General features: G+C 28.9%; 3 protein-coding genes across 10 annotated transcripts; 2 read left to right on the top strand and 1 right to left on the bottom strand.

Moving 5' to 3' along the window:
• Positions 1-489: 489 nt before the first annotated feature.
• Graf (GTPase regulator associated with FAK) lies at positions 490-9,534 on the top strand. 6 transcript variants are annotated; one of them, XM_076393665.1, is made up of 21 exons: positions 519-675; positions 1,816-1,979; positions 2,530-2,687; positions 4,298-4,369; positions 4,446-4,547; positions 4,624-4,734; positions 4,814-4,918; positions 5,530-5,601; positions 5,819-5,885; positions 5,953-6,050; positions 6,127-6,221; positions 6,732-6,813; positions 6,900-7,002; positions 7,097-7,318; positions 7,500-7,605; positions 7,690-8,020; positions 8,092-8,281; positions 8,363-8,522; positions 8,609-8,665; positions 8,761-8,840; positions 8,942-9,534. In XM_076393665.1, the coding sequence occupies exons 2-21, from the start codon at positions 1,820-1,822 to the stop codon at positions 9,031-9,033; spliced, it is 2,463 nt and encodes an 820-aa protein (XP_076249780.1). In that variant the 5' UTR covers positions 519-675; positions 1,816-1,819; the 3' UTR covers positions 9,034-9,534. The 6 variants fall into 6 exon arrangements, with proteins under 6 accessions (XP_076249783.1, XP_076249780.1, XP_076249782.1 ...); XM_076393668.1 differs by lacking the exon at positions 8,363-8,522 and having other exon boundaries at positions 490-675; XM_076393667.1 differs by lacking the exon at positions 5,530-5,601.
• Positions 9,535-9,873: 339 nt separating this feature from the next.
• Positions 9,874-12,561, bottom strand: Nsmase (neutral sphingomyelinase). 2 transcript variants are annotated; one of them, XM_076393672.1, is made up of 6 exons: positions 12,474-12,561; positions 11,230-11,403; positions 10,900-11,083; positions 10,492-10,818; positions 10,292-10,397; positions 9,874-10,231 (listed from the first exon to the last, which is right to left on the bottom strand). In XM_076393672.1, the coding sequence occupies exons 2-6, from the start codon at positions 11,364-11,366 to the stop codon at positions 9,885-9,887; spliced, it is 1,101 nt and encodes a 366-aa protein (XP_076249787.1). In that variant the 5' UTR covers positions 11,367-11,403; positions 12,474-12,561; the 3' UTR covers positions 9,874-9,884. The 2 variants fall into 2 exon arrangements, with proteins under 2 accessions (XP_076249787.1, XP_076249786.1); XM_076393671.1 differs by lacking the exon at positions 12,474-12,561 and adding an exon at positions 11,513-12,049.
• A 134-nt stretch (positions 12,562-12,695) lies between these two features.
• Sra-1 (Cytoplasmic FMR1-interacting protein Sra-1) lies at positions 12,696-19,221 on the top strand. 2 transcript variants are annotated; one of them, XM_076375077.1, is made up of 19 exons: positions 12,696-12,837; positions 13,040-13,267; positions 13,423-13,602; positions 13,688-13,869; positions 13,960-14,484; positions 14,580-14,784; positions 14,854-15,068; positions 15,142-15,272; positions 15,347-15,517; positions 15,580-15,662; positions 15,853-15,921; positions 16,524-16,597; positions 16,663-17,068; positions 17,141-17,340; positions 17,409-17,938; positions 18,006-18,100; positions 18,196-18,434; positions 18,522-18,669; positions 18,765-19,221. In XM_076375077.1, exons 2-19 carry the CDS (start codon positions 13,058-13,060, stop codon positions 18,975-18,977), a joined length of 3,876 nt encoding a protein of 1,291 aa, XP_076231192.1. In that variant the 5' UTR covers positions 12,696-12,837; positions 13,040-13,057; the 3' UTR covers positions 18,978-19,221. The 2 variants fall into 2 exon arrangements, with proteins under 2 accessions (XP_076231192.1, XP_076231193.1); XM_076375078.1 differs by lacking the exon at positions 15,853-15,921.
• Positions 19,222-19,849: the final 628 nt, after the last annotated feature.

The following is a 19,849-nucleotide window of genomic DNA, read 5'->3' on the forward strand; positions in this document are numbered from 1 at the left end:
TTTCATACCCCCTACATAGTATACTTCACTAACAGTTTCAAATTTCCCACCAAATTTACATATTAATGTTACTAAATGGCGGTTATACTAAAGCTACATTCACGTGATACTATAATACAGCAAATCGAATAACACTATTGTCAGGGCAAGGGTTAGATTCTGTAGAACAATGATTATCATCTAATGTTCGGACCAAGAATCGTGTGTAGAATCCTTTTTTTGGTTTCTTTAAATGCTTCTGATCAACAAGTGAAGGCTCAACGTAATTCTTTACTTTCGTCTTTATTTTGATGACCAGAATACCAGAATCATCTCTTATATTTTCCTCCACCAGTGGCTGAATTTACATAATACATATATATCTCGTGTAATTTTGTAATGGCATAATTGTTTATTACTTTACTAATGTCAATAAAAGTCCATTCTGTACAAAAATTGTTCATGGTCGAGATTATAATTGTTTAAGACTAAGTTCAAGACGTAGACATTTTGTATCGAAGATCGATTTTTAATGAAGGGAACACAGTGTAGCAGAGTTTATGGTGGTGATGGTAATGTCGATGAAACGTCAATCCGAAAGACATTTTGGTGTTGTGTAAAGACATGTGTGGGATTAAAATTGTCTTACGAAAACGAAATTTGCTACTGAATTTCTGCAAATATTTATACTATTAAGTAAGTATCAATATGTAAGTAAATGTTATTAGTTTTGTGACAGAAAGTATTGAGGATATTATTTTATGTACTTTAAAACCCGATATATTCTTTATTTGTGTAATTTGTATCATAAATTGTATGTTTATTTGAAAGAAAGTAGATACTATTACATTTTAGAGAATAAACTGCATGATTACATGAAAATTATGTACATACATAGCTTTTTTATGAGTTCACAATTTCTTAGACAAATTTTTCTAATACTTTAGTATTTTCAATAATCTTATATGTAGAATTATACATTACAATAGAACCAATGTGTGCAATAAATAAATAAATAAATATGTACATATACCAACATGTATGTAGATACACATGCAGCATCCGTACATCATTTACACATATTACATTTAATTTATTCTGTAAATGTTTTTAAAGTAGAAAAGTTCAAAGATAAGGTTTATTTTATATTTTTTTAAAATGGTTATTGTAAAATTTTTAATATTTTTTATTATTAATATGTAACAAAAACTGCATTTTGTTGATAAACAATACGTGATTGGTTGTTCATTTTTTATAAATTTGAATATTAACATAAATTTTTGTACATTCATATCTGCATTCTATCTTCTACAGTGACTGATCATAAATAGAGATTATTAACAGAAATATAGTAATAATAGCAATAATCTTATATGTTTCTATGAAAGCAGTTAATAGATTCTTATTTTTTAGTTAAAATTTGTAGATCTTACACCATCATACGTTATCTTTACCTTAGATTAAATCTCCCGCCATTTAAAATGTAGTTAACCTGTTCGACTAAAGAGGGTACATGATCTTTAATCAACATCGCGAAATTTCTGTATCTACACCCTATCTAGATCTCCCAGAAAATTCGTAGTTTAGCTTTAACGAAGTTTCAGAAAATGTATCTTTGTTCATGACTGGCAACAAACCGAAGGAATATCGCAAACTGATCTCGTTTTCCGTGAAGATCATTCGCGCCAAGAGCGTTCCGATGCGTATACTGTGATAAGATCGCTCTGTACTTTTTAAATGATAGCGATTCGTGACTATTGTTTATATAAGTGTTGAATCGGCTATTCTGTTGTTTCAATTTATTAATGACATTCGAACTTTAACATAACAATCAAGAATAATGGGTGTTGGCCTCAAACCATTAGAGTTTACGGATTGCTTGACCGATAGCCCCTATTTTCGTGAGAATCTTCATTATCATGAGCGTGAATTGGAGAAGACCAGCCAGCAAATTAAACGGCTCATCAAGGAGGTCAAAGATCTTTTGCAAGCTGCCAAAAGTAAGTTTGTTTTTCTTTATGCGAGTTAAGATTAGGGTGTGTGTGTGTGTATCTTGTAACAGCTGCTGTCATCTTATTCGATTTTATGTGCACATTCGTTAATGACGTTAGACGTCAGCTATAAAATCATGATATTTAACAGTTTTTTAATTAACCACTTGCTGTCATTAACCATTTCTTTTCAATTTATAACTCCACCCTTATTTCTTTCTGATATTGAATGTGTCATACTAAATGCATTTGTCATTTGTTTGCACTTTCTTAAAAGAAGTGATAACAGTAGATAAGTAAAATTTAATTTGTACCTTGTATTTCGTCGTCTTTTTCGTGTATTTTATTTTTTTTTTTTTTACGAATGTAATAATAATACTACCATAAATAAAAAATTTTTATTTCAGTATGACTTCATGTATTTCTGGAAATATTATGTATTTTTTTAGAAATATGAACATAATTAATATTTTGAATCATTTGAAAATGATGTTATTATTAATCACATGTTTGTTATTTAAACAGACTAGTAATTATAGAATGGATAACTTTTGTTTAGACTTATCCAGGGCCCAGAGAGCATTTTCCAAAACACTGCAGAATTTTAGTTTTGAATGCATTGGAGAAACTCAAACTGAAGATGAAACACACATATCACAAAGCCTAAAGGAATTTGGTAAACTTATTGCATCAATAGAGGATGAAAGGGATTGCATGGTATGCAATGTTTTTAGTACATTCATGTGAATAATATTTGCCTAAAAAATCTTTTATGAAAGAAAGATAATTTATAGTAGAACATCAGAGATATCTATAAAATACTTTAGATCAACTTTTATAACACTTAATGGTTTATTAAGAGAAAAATTATTTTTATTTTTATTGTAATAATAAGAAAGTTAAGAAAGTAATGAAAGAATTTTGTAGTTCACTTATCATAATAACTGTAATATAGCTATCTATCAAGTACCATAATTATGTATGTATAACAATATATGTACATAAACCTTATTTTTATAGAAGGAGCCCAACCAGATTATTTAATGGTATATCTTTTGTGTCATTTTCTTTTAAATAATGTTTTTCACACAACTTTGCATATTAGTTTACATTATACTATGTCTCTTTTTTTAAAACTATTAAAATAAATAATGTAGAACACTATAATGTACATATCTTTCCACATTTTTGAATGCACAGAAATATTTTTTATTTCTGAATTATATAAAACTTTTCAGAATTTTCATTAGATAACTTCTATCCAAAGGACAGCAGGAATTCAAAACATTATATTATTGCATGTAATTGTTATTTATTATGGTGTATTTTCATAGAGTCTCTAAACATTTCATGCACATAAAAATAACAACTAAATAGACATTATTAATGTTTTTAATATAATAACAGTAACAAAAATATATTTTTAACAATGAGTTATACATTTACTTACCTCTAATAATATTAGGTAAGCTACATGTTTATATATGTGTCATATAAAATCAGTTTTTTTATAAATAGTGAGATGAGGATTGATGTTTTGCTTGATTTATAATAGCAATGTTAATGCACGTGTGTGGACATAGGTCACATACATATATATACATATTTGTGTAAACAAGAATTGTACTTTAGTTATATTAATCACCTTATCATTTCTACTTTGATATTTAATATTTGAGACTATTATAGTGTTCTATAATGTTTAAGGGAATATTAAAGAAATAGCTAAAAAAGACATAAAAGTGTAATACCATCTTCAAGGAATAATACCTTAATAGTACTTAAGACTTAAATAGCCATAACTAGTGTACGAAATAATGTGATAAGACCATATATTTCACTATATATTAGATATATAACATACTTAGTATATAGGTAAAATATAAGAAATTATATACAATTCTAGTTTAATATCATTTTTATGTGAATGAAATTTTTAGCAATTAGTATCAATAGATTCCCTTTTTAGCTAAACACTGTATACAGACTGTTAATTTACTTTCATAGGATGTTTTCATTATTATCTTAGATTAGATAAGTAGAAAATTTTCGATTATTTAAATTTGATTTATATATTTCTTTGATAATAAAAATTAGCCATATATCTCATAATATGATTATTTATTGTATATACTTATACAATAAAAATAATATATGTATTATATAAGTTGACAAATTCAATGAATTATTTAATTATTTTTCTATTGCTGTTTTCCTTCTTTTGTATTACACAAATATTCAGAATATATCATTACATGTGAATTTTATAGATCTAGAGTAAATTAGGTACATCAAATTTGTTTTAATGTAACATACTTTATTTCTAGCTTGAACGTGCTTATGAGCAAATTATACTTCCCCTGGAAACATTTAGAAAAAATCACATTGGAGGAGTTAAGGTAATATAGTTTTGATTTTCATATATTTAATATTTATATTTAAATTATAACGTATATGCTTTTAATTTTCTGTTAGGACGGGAAGAAGAAGTTTGAGAAACAAACTATTAAATTTTGTCAAAGCCAAGAACGTTACCTAAATCTATCTACTAAAAAACAAGACAATGTTCTTCAAGAGGTACAATTATTACTTGTACAAAATCAAAATTAATATAATCCTTAGATTTATCTACTAAAAAGTATATTGCCTTTAGGCTGATGCAACACTGGAAATGGCCGAAAGACATTTTTGTCAAGCCAGTTTAGAATATGTATTCTTACTGCAGGAAGTACAAGAGCGAAAGAAATTTGAATTTGTTGAAACTGTAAGTACTTTGAAATATCACAACTTAATATAAATTATTACAGATTGTATATTACAATACATGACAAACTTTCTTCTAGTTACTAAGCTTTATGTTTGGTTGGTTGACTTTCTACCATCAGGGGCATGAAGTTGCAAAAGATTTTAAGCCTTACATGACTGAGTTGCAATTGAAGATACAAAAGGTTGGTATCTTTTAAATATTATTATAATTTACTGCTTAAAAATATATGAAAGAAGCATTAGTGTTACAGAGGCACGATTTTAAAACTTATATTACTTACAATAGCACTGTTTCAATGACAAAGAAATTGCTTCATGCATTGTAACATTGATCTACAATATCATTAAATATATTTTAAGAATTGTTGTTTCACATTCTAATTTCCATAAGCTTTTTGGGATGAAACATTTGTGTAATTACATTATGAGTAGCATTTTGTGTACGTTATAAAAATGCAATATTGTTACACTATGTTTTACAATGATCAAGATGGCAATTGTAGGAATTATTCTATGAATGTGATACAACATAACCCAGATATTTCAAAAAAATTATTTGGGAATGTATAACTTGGGTATTTTTAAATGTCTTGTATGGCACTTGAAAGTAATTTTAATGTTAGTGATTTTTACATTTTTATAATGTAAGTGATCGTTAATGTTCCACTACTTGTAGAAATATTTAGATGTAACTTCTTACTAAAGTACTGTGTGGTGTAAATATTATTAGGGTAACAGCATGACTGATAGCTTACTAATTTTCAATTTTATGTGTGTGTGTGTGTTTTACAAGACTAGAGAAAATTTCCTTGCTACCCGGGATAAAACAGAATCTCTTATGAATAAAATGAAGGATATGAAAAAGGTATGTAATATATTTTCTTTTTAAGTACAAATATTTTTATTTTTCCTAATCAATCCAAATTATCATCAGAAGCCATAAAAAAAAATGTATTATAAGTAAGAAAATATTTTCTAAATAAATTATTAAATATGATTATTTTATCAGCTTAAAGTAATGTCTTTTTTTATTAATTTTGATAATATATCATAGAAGTACCAGTAATATGTTTATTTTATAGTCTGCTGTAGAATCTGGTGTCAACAAGTTATACACTCGTGAGGGGTATTTATTTCTAATGGAGAAAAGTAAGTATAGTAAGAAGCTTAAGTATAAATAACATAAATACACTATAATGACAGCTTAATTTTATAGAGGCGTTTGGTACAACATGGACAAAACAGTATTGTACATATCAAAAAGACAAGAAAGAATTCACAATGATACCTTATAATCAACTCACAGGAAAATTTGTAAGTGAAATTCGAAATTAAAAATTGTACTTCGATCTCCCGTTTTTAAAGAATTACTTATACTTTACTGTTACAGAGTAGTAAAGAAATATTGAAATTGGCTTCCTGTGTACGTCGTACTTCAGACACAATTGAAAAACGGTTTTGCTTTGACATCACTTCTGTTGATAAGTAAGCTCATTTAATATATACTACTGCATAATTATCTCCTACATCTCTAACAGTAAACTCTGGAACAAGACAGTTTAATTTAAATAATTTATCTAACGTGATATTATGTTTTATGTTTGAATGTCTATTCTTCAAAGTTTGATACGTTTTGCATTCTTGGGAGTCAAAGGTAGGTGATAGATAACCTACTTTTTTCATTTATTAATAAAAATTCAAATTTTTAAATAAACAAAAAATTAATCTTTTTATTATTTCTCGTTGACAAATTTATAATAAATTTGATTACAAAATACATTAGGTTTAAAGAAAATTTTGCTTATAACAGTCTGTCTTACTTTTCACATACACTCTTTTCACATTTAACACTCTTACTTTTTTCGTACAATTTTAATTTATTAACTATGTACACAATAATAACAATATTCAATATTATAATAACATCATGTTAAAACTTATTTATACAATATGTTTAGTTTGACCTTATTGTATAATTCTTTTTTACTCTTTCAGGCCCAATGTAGTATACACATTCCAAGCACTTTCCGAAGAGGACAGAAAGTTATGGTTAGATGTCATGGATGGTAAAGAGCCAGTAAGTATTTTAATTGTAATTCCACGAATATTTTAGAATATCTTAACTAGTAAATACAACAATTCTGCATACAATACTTGTTCCAGAATTATCCCATAGTAGGTGTATCAACAAAATCTGAAGAAACTATTTTAGATGGAACAGGATTTATGTTTGTTTCAAAATGTATTGCAGCACTTGAAGATAGAGGTGAGCTTAGTAATATCTATGAACAATATTTCTTACATACGTGACAATATTATCATATTGTACAATGATTTCGACCTGACACATTATCTTCTAGGCCTTGAAGAACAAGGTCTGTACAGAGTGGTGGGTGTTGCTTCAAAAGTAAACAAACTTTTAGCAATGGGACTGGACAGGAGGAAATTAGAAAAACTGAATTTAGATGATCGATTCGAATGGGAAAGTAAAACTATTACTAGTGCGCTCAAAACTTATCTAAGGACACTGTCTGAACCATTAATGACCTTCCGATATTATAACAATTTCATTTCAGCCGCGAGTGCGTATAGGTATTCTTTATAATATTGTTTTATTTCAAATCTTCAGATTAAAATTCATTTTATCTCCATTATACAGAGTAAATATTTATTATAGACGAATTTCTTAAGTATCTCAGTTTTTATTTAACTTCATTAATTTCAATTGTTCAATATAATTATTTCTGTTATTACTCCTAATAGAACAAGAGACGAAAGAAGCACGCTTAAATGATATTCATAGTCTCGTTTACCGACTACCGGTTGCAAATTTCAACATGTTAACTCTTCTTATTCGGCATCTGTGCAGGTGAGGATACATATTCAAGAATTTCAATAAAAAAGTATGTACACATATTTTGATTAAACTTACGTAATTATATTCTTTTAACAGCGTGGCGAAAAAAAGTGATAAGAACTTAATGACTGTTGGTAACTTGGCAGTATGTTTTGGTCCATCTTTATTACGACCAGAAGAAGAAACAGTAGCTTCTATAATGGATATTAAATTCTATAACATCGTGGTTGAAATTTTAATTGAGAATTGTGAAAAAATAATTGCTGGCCCACCCCAAGATACTGTGCGTTCAACACAAATCGCACAAACCACTGTTCCCTCTAAATCACAACGCGTTAATACAGAGGACGGATCAACGTCGTCTGGAAATGGAGCTCTGTTTCTAAGATACCCAGTACACACCAATATGTCGTCTCCACACGCACATGTAAATATATACCATTTCTTTCACACAATTGAACAATAATGCGATACAATGATCGAAATCTATTTGTTTAGCCCGTTACGAGATCGTATTATGACGGTTCATTAGCAATTGTCACTAAGTCATCCTCTGTTGATGATCGAAAGAATGGGGACTATGAAGATACAGAACATACAAGTCATAGAATGCCGACGTATTTAAACAGTCGAAGTGGACGTGTTAAATTAACCAACGCGAATCTTATGTACCATTCTGCAGACAAAGGTTATTTTAATTTTCTTTTTGAAAAATATATTTTATTTATTTACAAGTAGATTGATATATGTCAATATTATACAAATTTAGTATTAACAAGTGGCAATACGAGTAGTTCAAGTGAATCAATTGCGTCTGATCCACATTCATTTTCATCCGATTTACCGGTGAAACAGAAACGTGGCTCTATATTACCTGTTGTACATTATCCATCGGCTTACGCTCAACGAAACAATCCAACAGCATCTGTGTAAGGTTTTTTTTTTTAAAGAGTAGACTGTATCTTATTTTTATGGTCACGCGTGTATTTTTTTAACGTGCACATTTATTCAACAGAGTTAACACATCACCTGGTAGTGGACGTTCAAGCCCTGGGCAAGTACCTGGTATTTGGTAAATATGTATTTCATATTAACTAAATAACTTAGTGTATCATATACCGTAGATCTAACGATAAAATTAATGATTATCTATTTTCCTCTTTTTAGGAGAGTTCGTACTTTATATGCTTGTATGGCAGAAAATGATGGCGAACTATCGTTTGAACCAAATCAAATTATTACGAACGGTATGTGAATTATGTAGCTAATTTAACAGTACATATGTGCGTAATGTATATGATAAAAATTGAGGCATAAATAGAATACTGAAATTAATTTTTAATTACAGTCAAGGCCTCTTTGGAACCAGGATGGTTGGAAGGTACATTAAATGGCAAGACAGGTCTGGTCCCAAAGAATTATGTCGAACAATTACCTTAAACTTGGAAAACCAAAGAGTGCCTAACTTGTTTTTAAGTTCCATAATGGCAGCTTGTTTTTAAGTTCCATAATGGCAGCTTGTTTTCAAATGATTGCCTATTGAAGCATATATTCGTGAAAATAGGAATGATGCTATGATGACGTACGTGATCGCAACGTTTTTCTATTTCAATTCCTTTGGGTACAATTTACATAGTCAATTATATATACATTTGTATATACACTTTTTATTTATTAGGAGCCTCTTTGCTCAAGGTCTATACTGTATATAATTGGTTGTAGAAAAATTTATATATACTTATATATATATATATACATATAAAAAACATATAGCATTAATATATAACATAATATTTAAATATATTTGTACTGAAAGATATTGCTCCAGTATGCAGCTTGTAGGAGATCTCATAGGCAATAATCATTTGTTTATAATGCAATAATATATATGTTATATATAATATAAGAATGTGATATGGAATAAATAAATACCAAATCTAATCAGAATTTTTAATAAAGAATTTAATGATATAATCAAAATAAAACTTGATCTTATTTTCGATGGAATTATCATGTAATATCATAGTAGAACAAAATAACGTACATTTTATGCAATTATAATTCATAAGAAGAAGGCATAAATATTTAAAAGATATGATTTGATTATTGTCTTATAATAATATAACAGTGAAAATACTAATGTGTAGAAATGCTAAGGTTTATTGTATAAGAAAATATATCTTTATTAAGAATGTCGACGTTGCTTGATGTCTTTGGTTAAATAGTTGAGGAATAGTTTAAAAGGGAAGTCAATTTTGGGTCAATTACGTACTTGCATGATAGACTCAGTTTCATTTTTTATCGATACTGTTACTTAAATTTGTTAAATAAATTTCCATTCCCAAGCATCCCGCTTTTAAAGTATTCTTTTCAACGCTATTCCATATAGTACTCATAAACAAAGTATAACATAATATTGCAGTTAAAAAGATACGTCCTATATTGAGACCAATATTTACACCTAAGGATGTAATGGAACAATCCAATCCCATAGACCAAACCAGAGGTATAATTAATATGCAACCCAAAAGTAAATACCAAAATCGTTGTCTCCGAACATGCTTCAATGATGTTTCACAAATGTTTAAAGCTTCTTTCAGGGAATCTTTAACATCTATACTTGCTAGTTGAGACTTTCCTGTAAGAATAAAAATCTAGTACTTTGTTTACTTGATATACAAATTTTTGTTTAACTTACCAGGGCTAAATTTAAGGGTTGCCATAATAGCCTCATGATCAGAATAACTAAAATCTTTGTAAGGTACACGTTTGGGGAAAGGATGTTGAAAATTGATTACTTCTACCTATACACAATATGTTGTTAATGTATTAAATCAGTGAGTAATTCATTATACAAATATGTACAATATTAAAATTCATAAAAACAGCATAATATACCTTATAATTTTGTAAACCCAAGTATAAAATATGATCTATACGCTTTCCTTCAGGCAATGTTCTTGCAAGTTTTGAACCAGTATAACTATTATTGGCACACTCGTTGGTCCCTAAATTACTTGAACTATTTGAGCAAGCATCTGATAAACCAGCAATGCCACATATGATTCTATAAGCTAAATCTTGTGGTTCTGTATTAAGATCACCTCCTAATATTGCAGAATCAGCACCAGCACAAGTCATTCTTATAAATTGGGCAGTATCGAATGCTTGTAAAACTCTATGTGCTATATATTCATCATTAAGCCTGTTGTATTCTGCATGCAACTGATATATTAAAAAATAAATGAATCTTAATATTACAAAGCATGTTAAAACATAATATAAACATTCTAATGCTAAACTTACATGTGCAATATAGACATTAACATTCATATCCTGGATCCTTAGTTTACAAAGTCCAATTCCTTTTCCACCAAACCAATCTCCATGATGTATTTTATGTACATATCCATTTAAAGGCCATTTATGAAACATAACATCTAAAATAGGATACCTTGATAAGACACAAATTCCTGATCCAAGGACACCACTGAAATACATGTATTTAAAATATTTTCATATATTAAATTAACATTATAGATTAAACGTATGGTATAAATACGTTAAATGAAATAATAATGTACTATCAAAATGTAACATAATTTTGAAAACAATAATACCCGACAAGGCACCTACCTATGGAAATAATGAGAATGAGGTAATTGTTCTTGCACTTTAGCTTTTATCATCTTAAAATCATTTATAGACCACACTTCTTGCAAACAAATAATGTCATAGTTTTCAGTAATTAATCTTTCTGCAATTGCTTCCATACGAGCTCTCCTGTTCTGTGAAACATATGGTATACCCCTGTAATGTGTAACATGTTAATTAAATGTACATAGTTATAATTGTTAATAAACAAAAATATTTTCAATTAATATATGCAAAGAAATATAATGATAAGGTGTTAGCTTACCAGCAATTTAATGTTAAAATATTTACTATTACTTCGTTTGTCATCTTTCACAACTATTAGTCACAAATGCTTCACACACACACTTTTCTATAAAACTCTGATATGTCGCATATATGTACTTTTTTTCGTTAATACTATTTTTTGAGATTATTGTTAATATCACGTGAGTACTTGTAACTGAAATTATTGATTCTACTTCTACGGAACTTTAAATTACTTAATCAAAATTTTTAGAGTGAAATTTCCTATTAAAAAACTACGATTACTAATTGTTCTCTTAACTATAGGTCTAGGTTTAAATACTGTCTTTATGGTTATGCATTTCTTTCTTTGTTTATAACACGTCACAAGCCCAACCTGTCACAGCTGAACTTCTATATTCTTCTATATCCTTTCACGTATTATTTCTAACCAATGATTCACAAATGTCCTTTACGGATGAATTACACATGTATTTCCTTAAATTTATTGTAAAAACATGTTTTACGCTAAATGTTACATACATAAATGTAACTTGAGGCGATTGAAAACATGTTTGTAAGTAGATCAAGGATTGTCTATAGTCTGCTATAGTCTATAAGTTATAGAGACAACATCTAATGATTATGACATAACTCATTTCAGATATTATATTTTTGAAATCATAAGTCATAGATATCTTTTTGATGTGGATATAATTTAAAATGCGTAATCATGCAATTAATGAAAGCAAGTAATAAATGAACTATAATTTGGTAATGATGTCTGTCCAGTTATTTGTAAATATTTATTTTTATTGGATCATATAATTAATAAGATTCAATTAATAATACTTAAGCATGTACTTTTTTTTAGAAGAAATATTTATTTTGTAGAAGGCAATATTTGGAATATAGATCATTAATATGCGTGCAGTTATTTATGTAGAAAAGAAAATGAAAATGAAGTAGAACATCTTAAAATAAATTAAAATACTACGTACTCATGCGTATTTAGTCACCTCGTAAGTTCATGTCCTGGATTTGATTATTTTTCCACAATAAACGACACGAACTTATGATGGGACGATTTAATACATACACACAGAGCAGAGCGGTACTGCTGTATGTATGTATGTAAGCAGAGCTTAAGTATTGTTCAGTATTGTTGATAGAATAATCATTCTACTTTCCTACAAGAGGGTGGAGTGTTAGATTTAATTACATACATTTACAACGCAGTTTTTTTATTATCCTAACAAAATGTGTTGATCGTATTACTAAACATTTAAAAACTGTTTCGTTTTTGTATAGAAAGATATAGGTTTCCAGCATATTTGCGTCCATAGACAGTTAACCTCTGTGGAGGTAAGCAGTATTAAAAAATGTCAATGATTGTGCGATGCTGCTCTATAATTACATCATTTTTACACTTATGTATTTCTTTAAGTTTAAGAATTGTACATATGCAAATAGATGTATTGAATAACTTTGATTTTTTGAAAAAAATGTTTCTGTTTTTAATTATATTTAAATGTCAGTGATGTGTAAACAATTGTTTGGTGTACAGGTTTACTCTTAAGTCAGGATGGCTACTGAAAAAGTAACTTTGAGTGATGCTCTGTCAAATGTTGATGTTCTTGATGAATTCACATTACCCGATGAACAACCATGTATCGAAGCACAACCATGTTCTGTGGTATATCAAGCTAACTTTGATACCAATTTTGAAGACAGAAATGGTTTTGTTACGGGAATCGCCAAATACATTGAAGAAGCTACAGTTCATGCCAGTTTGGTAGTTATATTTATTATTATAATTAATAGAATTATATTACAAGCAAATTTGTAGTATAGCTGAAAAGTATGCTTTTATGCAATAAGTTGCAAGAATTTTTTTTCGAACTATCTATTAATACTTCCGTAATATAAATAATATTGTTTATCTTAAAGAATGAGTTACTGGAAGAGGGTTTAAAACATGCTGTGATGTTGTACACATGGAGATGCTGTTCTCGTGCAATTCCTCAACCAAAATCAAATGAACAACCAAATAGAGTAGAAATTTATGAAAAGACTGTAGAGGTATTAGCACCTGAAGTGAATAAGTTACTAAATTTTATGTATTTTCAAGTAAGTAATTACTGTCTGGTAAATTTATTTTCTTTTTACTTGTATACTCAAACATTTTTTACATTAGTTTAATACTGATTTTTAGAGAAAGGCAATAGAAAGATTTTCTGGAGAGGTGAAACGTTTGTGTCATCATGAAAAAAGAAAAGATTTTGTTTCTGAAGCATATTTACTTACTTTAGGAAAATTTATTAATATGTTTGCTGTATTGGATGAATTAAAAAACATGAAGTCCAGTGTAAAAAACGATTATTCTACATATAGGAGGTAATGTTACTTGTTTAAATTAGTACATTAAAATCACCATTAAATATTGATAAAAAAGTGTAAATAAAGATAATTGTTCTCTTGTTTCAGAGCTGCTCAATTCCTTAAAGTAATGTCTGACTCGCAAACGTTACAAGAATCACAAAATTTATCAATGTTTTTAGCCATACAGAATAAGATTCGCGATACTGTAAAAGAAAATTTAGAGAAAATTGCAGGATATGAAGAATTACTCGCGGACGTCGTAAACATATGCGTTCATATGTTTGAAACTAAAATGTATTTAACACCAAATGAGAAACATATGTTGGTAAAAGTTATGGGATTCGGCTTATTCCTAATGGACAATGAATTGTGCAACATCAATAAATTAGATCAAAAGAAAAGATTAAAGCTAGATAGAATTGATAGAATTTTTAAGAATTTGGAAGTGGTACCATTATTCGGCGATATGCAAATTGCACCTTTTAATTATATTAAACGTTCTAAACATTTTGATGCATCAAAGTGGCCGTTGTCTTCCTCAGTAAACAGTATAAGTCCACAAGCAGATCTTATGGTGCACCTTCCGCAAATCAGAGAAGATCATGTAAAATATATAAGTGAATTAGCAAGGTAAAGAAAAAGCTTATTTTTTGTACATCCAGAAAAAGATATTGATTAACAAATATGTGAAAAATATTAGTATAATTTTATAAATTGTGATATAGGTACAGTAATGAAGTAACTACAACATACAAGGAATGTGGCAGTGATGCGGAGAATCGAGAAACCGCAGAATTAGCGTTACGTGGATTACAATTACTTTCTCAGTGGACAAGTGTAGTAACAGAACTTTACAGTTGGAAGCTTCTCCATCCTACTGATCATCATATGAATAAGGAGTGTCCACAAGAAGCTGAAGAATATGAAAGAGTAAGAAACAGTACTTATTGTGACTCTTATTGATAGTAAAATTGATTTTGATATATTTTATTTTGCCAGGCAACACGTTACAATTATACAGATGAAGAGAAATTTGCACTAATAGAAGTTATTGCAATGATTAAAGGATTACAAGTATTAATGGCGCGTATAGAAACTGTTTTTATCGATGCAATACGTAGACATATATACGCAGAATTGCAAGATTTTGTACAACTTACTTTACGAGAACCATTGCGTAAAGCAATTAAAAATAAAAAAGATCTTATTAGAAGGTTCGTAATATCATTAAAATACATTTTATACGATTTCTGTGCACGTAAATCAAATTATTGAATGATTTTTTAGTATAATTGTATCTGTAAGAGAAACATGTGCAGATTGGCATTTTGGAGTAGAACCATTAGGAGATCCTGCATTAAAAGGCAAGAAAGACCCTGATAATGGGTTTGGAATCAAGGTACCGCGAAGAAACGTTGGTAAGATTAAAAAACAACTAAGTTTTTAAATATTTCGCAACTTTAGATTCCTTGAAAAATATTTTTTTTTAAAGGACCTTCTTCAACGCAGTTATACATGGTTCGTACTATGTTAGAATCATTAATTGCTGATAAAAGTGGTGGGAAGAGAACTTTGAGAAAAGATATAGATGGCCAATACCTTGTACAAATTGATCAGTTCCATAAAACTAGTTTTTACTGGAGTTACCTCTTAAATTTTGGCGGTATGTGTATATAAATTCTCATTATTAGAGTAGCTTATTAGTATATTTTGTTCCTTTTTTAGAATCGTTACAAGACTGTTGCGATTTATCCCAATTATGGTACAGAGAATTTTATTTAGAAATGACCATGGGCCGTAAAATACAGGTAATTGAACATTCTTATTAAATTTCTATTCCGTGTTCACCGTTCAGAACATCATAAACATTTTAAAACCGTAGTCAGTGTTTTCTTTTTTTTTTAAGTTCATTTTTTAACGAACATAGAAGTAAACTGTTTCGTACTATGTAAAAACTACTATCAAAATAGCGTTTTGTGTGCTTGATTTCATGACTAGAAATGCCACGTACGTCACCAGCATAATGAAGAGTGCAGCGACTTGATCACCATGGAGAAGCGTATTCAGGTACTCTGTTAGACACGAGTGATTGTAGCAATGTTACTTACACTTACAATTTGTTACAGTATATAACCATCAATATGGTTTACTGATTTCATTATTACTGTATTCTTGTATGTAATTGTATTTTGCACACAGAATTCGTTTTTATGCTTCTGATACTTCAAATTATGAATATAATATATTCTCTATTGTAATTTATTTTCAGACATAAGGGTTTCTTTCTATAATTTAGCAAAATTATTTTATTTAATTAAATAAATATTTGCACGCTTGTAATTTGAGCACAGCATAAGTTGATAAAAACGATTCAAAGAATAATAAAGTCAGTAACTTTCGATTTTTTTTTTTTTTTTTTTTTTTTTTTTTTTTCAATTTATATATAGCATGCATTAAGTGATGAAATCAATGTATATTTACATATGAATGGTAGTTATATTGACACAAATGTATAAGGATCTATATGTTTAAGATATACATTATTAACAATTACACACAGATATACCCAAATTAACAATTTGGGGCTTGTAATTAGTAGTGCACTGCAGCATACATATTTTGCTAATACTTATTTCATGTTAATTTCAAAATTTTAATGCATGTTTCAGTTTCCTATTGAGATGTCCATGCCATGGATATTGACTGACCATATACTGCGAAGCAAAGAACCATCAATGATGGAGTAAGTAAAAATGCACTAAATTTTTTATTTAAAAACATTTTTTCTAATGCCCTACTCTATTTCAGGTATGTTTTATATCCACTGGATTTATACAATGATAGTGCATTGTATGCGCTGACAATATTTCGGAAGCAATTCCTTTACGATGAAGTAGAAGCTGAAGTAAATCTATGCTTCGATCAATTTGTTTATAAGCTAAGCGAACAGATTTTTGCTCATTACAAACAATTAGCTGCGAGTATATTGCTAGATAAAAGATTTCGAGTAGAATGCGTTGCTCTAGGAGCATATTTACTTCCATATCCCCGTGCCAATAGATATGAAACTCTACTGAAGCAAAGACACGTACAGTTATTGGGAAGAAGTATTGATCTGAATAAGTTGATTACACAACGTATTAACGCAGATATGCAAAAATCATTAGATTTGGCGATTAGTAAATTTGAATCTGGCGATATTACAGGAGTAGTGGTAAGTGAAACGATTTGATTAAAAATATAGTTGTATTTGATTTACGGTGAAAACATATTTTATGCACTTTAGGAATTAGAAGGGCTCTTGCAAGTTAATCGACTTACTCATAAACTTTTAAGTAAATGGCTTGCATTGGATGAATATGACGCAATGTTTCGAGAAGCAAATCATAATGTACTGGCTCCGTACGGAAGAATTACGCTTCATGTATTTTGGGAACTTAATTATGATTTTTTACCAAATTATTGTTACAACGCAGCAACTAACAGGTATAACGATATTAAACGTACTAAATGTACTAGGTTTACGTGCACACTAAAGCAAGAATATATGTTAGGTTTGTTAAGTGTCGCGGACTTCAATTTGTGCAACCAGTACATAGAGATAAACCTCCTCAAATGTCCCATCATTATTTATGGGGTAGCAAACAATTGAATTTAGCATATAGTACACAATATGGACAATATTCAGGATTTGTTGGCCCACAACATTTCCGTACAATGTGTAAACTCCTTGGATATCAAGGAATCGCAGTTGTAATGGAAGAACTTCTAAAAATTGTGAAGTCTTTGATTCAAGGAAGCTTGCATCAATTTACTAAAACTTTAATGGAGGCCATGCCGAAGGTCTGTAAGCTTCCAAGATATGATTATGGGTCTCCAGGAGTTTTAGGATATTATCACGCCCAGTTGAACGACATTGTGCAATATCCTGATGCCAAAACTGAACTGTTTCATAATTTTCGTGAATTTGGTAATACAATATTGTTCTGCCTCTTAATGGAACAAGCTTTATCACAAGAAGAAGTCTGCGATTTATTACATGCAGCACCATTTCAAAATATATTGCCTAGACCTTATTGTAAAGGTAACGTTCTTAAATTATAAAAATAAAAGTTTTATATATGTAAATCTTTAAACAATTCTATTTATAGAGGGTGAAAAGCCGGAAACCAAACAGAAACGACTCGAAGCTAAATATGCAGCCTTACAAATTGTACCAAATGTAGATAAATTAGGTACAGCTAAGGTGAGCAATAATATGTATGTTATGAAAATATAACAATCTAGTACAAATATTTAATATTTACGCACAATCAACAATTTTTAAAATTAATTTTGTAGCAAGCAATGATCGCCAGAGAAGGTGATTTGTTAACACGAGAAAGACTTTGTTGTGGTTTATCTATATTCGAAGTGGTACTCAGTAGACTACGTAGTTTCTTAGATGACCCTATTTGGGTCGGTCCTCCTCCTGCAAATGGAGTAATGAACATCGATGAATGCACAGAATTTCATAGATTATGGAGTGCATTACAGTTTGTGTATTGCATCCCGGTTGGAGAAACAGAATTCACCGTTGAGTTAGTAATATAGATACGTATAATATTACAAAATTTCTTTTACATTATACTAGAAAAAAACTGCATAATATTTTCCATCTATTACAGAGAATTATTTGGTGAGGGTTTACATTGGGCTGGGTGTACTATGATAGTATTACTTGGCCAACAGAGGAGATTCGAGGCTCTCGATTTTTGTTATCATATTTTAAGAGTACAACGTGTAGATGGTAAAGATGAAAATGTTAAAGGAATTGTAAGTATATGTAGATAAATCATATTTTTTTAAACATGCTGGTGTTAATTATATGTATATTGAAGTAATTAATTGTCTGTATCTATGTTGAATAGCACTTGAAGAGAATGGTGGATAGAATCAGAAGGTTCCAAGTATTAAATTCGCAAATTTTCGCAGTTTTAAACAAGTATTTGAAAAGCGGGGATAGCGATGCAACAAGCGTTGAACATGTTCGATGCTTTCCACCACCGATTCATCCATCGCTTGCCCATGAACAGCAACATTATCATACGCCAGAATATTTACGTCAAATGAATCCTCAGTAAAAGAATATATTATAAATCAGAATATTTGTAAGTCAACATAATTAAGGCTGAGTCTTACCCTTTAAATAATTCATAAATGTAATAACATTTTGGAATATTTATTTAATATTTTCTAGAAATAAATTTTGAACATTCATTAAATGAATGCATATTACATTCTTAACAGCATTGTTCACTTAAATTTTTTTGACTTTTGCTAAAAAAAATGATAAAGTATCAAGTTCTTTATGATGGTAAATATTTTTGCTTGTTTTTCGATATGTTGATACATAGAAAATATCAACATATCACGCATTTGAAATTAATAAATAAGAATATTTATATGTTATATTTAAGTTTTTAATGTACAATAATCTCTTTTTATGATTGATGTAAATTAAATTTAGTTCTATACCAAATTTCAAACTTTTACGTTAAGTGTTACGTAATGTCAGTATTATTTATTATACCGCAATATTAAATATAATTTAAATATCATGATGTATTATGAGTTCTAGCACTTCTTCTTTATTATACTTTATGTATTTGTGACTTTTTTATGAGATATAAAAGTTTTGTTACGATTAAGTGTAAATTACGAGAAATGTACGAAATGTTTTAAATCAGAATGATAATGAATTTTTATCACTATTTAGAAAATGTTTTTTTGTAAACACTTATATAAATCATACGTAATAGGCTTTTATCATTATTTTAAAAATAAAAAAGTATTATATAAGTAACTTACTGCAAATTATTCGTACACCCTGTTTAAAAATATTGTTATTGCCCCAGACATAGAGTGGAGGGTCTCTCTGCATAAAATAGATAAAGGTATGGTAATCAAGGATCAGATCAAGTATACTGCAAACAAGTTTGACCTAACTGGTGTG

The sequence above is a fragment of the Calliopsis andreniformis genome, chromosome 3, assembly GCF_051401765.1.
Source record: "Calliopsis andreniformis isolate RMS-2024a chromosome 3, iyCalAndr_principal, whole genome shotgun sequence".
In the NCBI taxonomy this organism is placed as follows: domain Eukaryota; kingdom Metazoa; phylum Arthropoda; class Insecta; order Hymenoptera; family Andrenidae; genus Calliopsis; species Calliopsis andreniformis.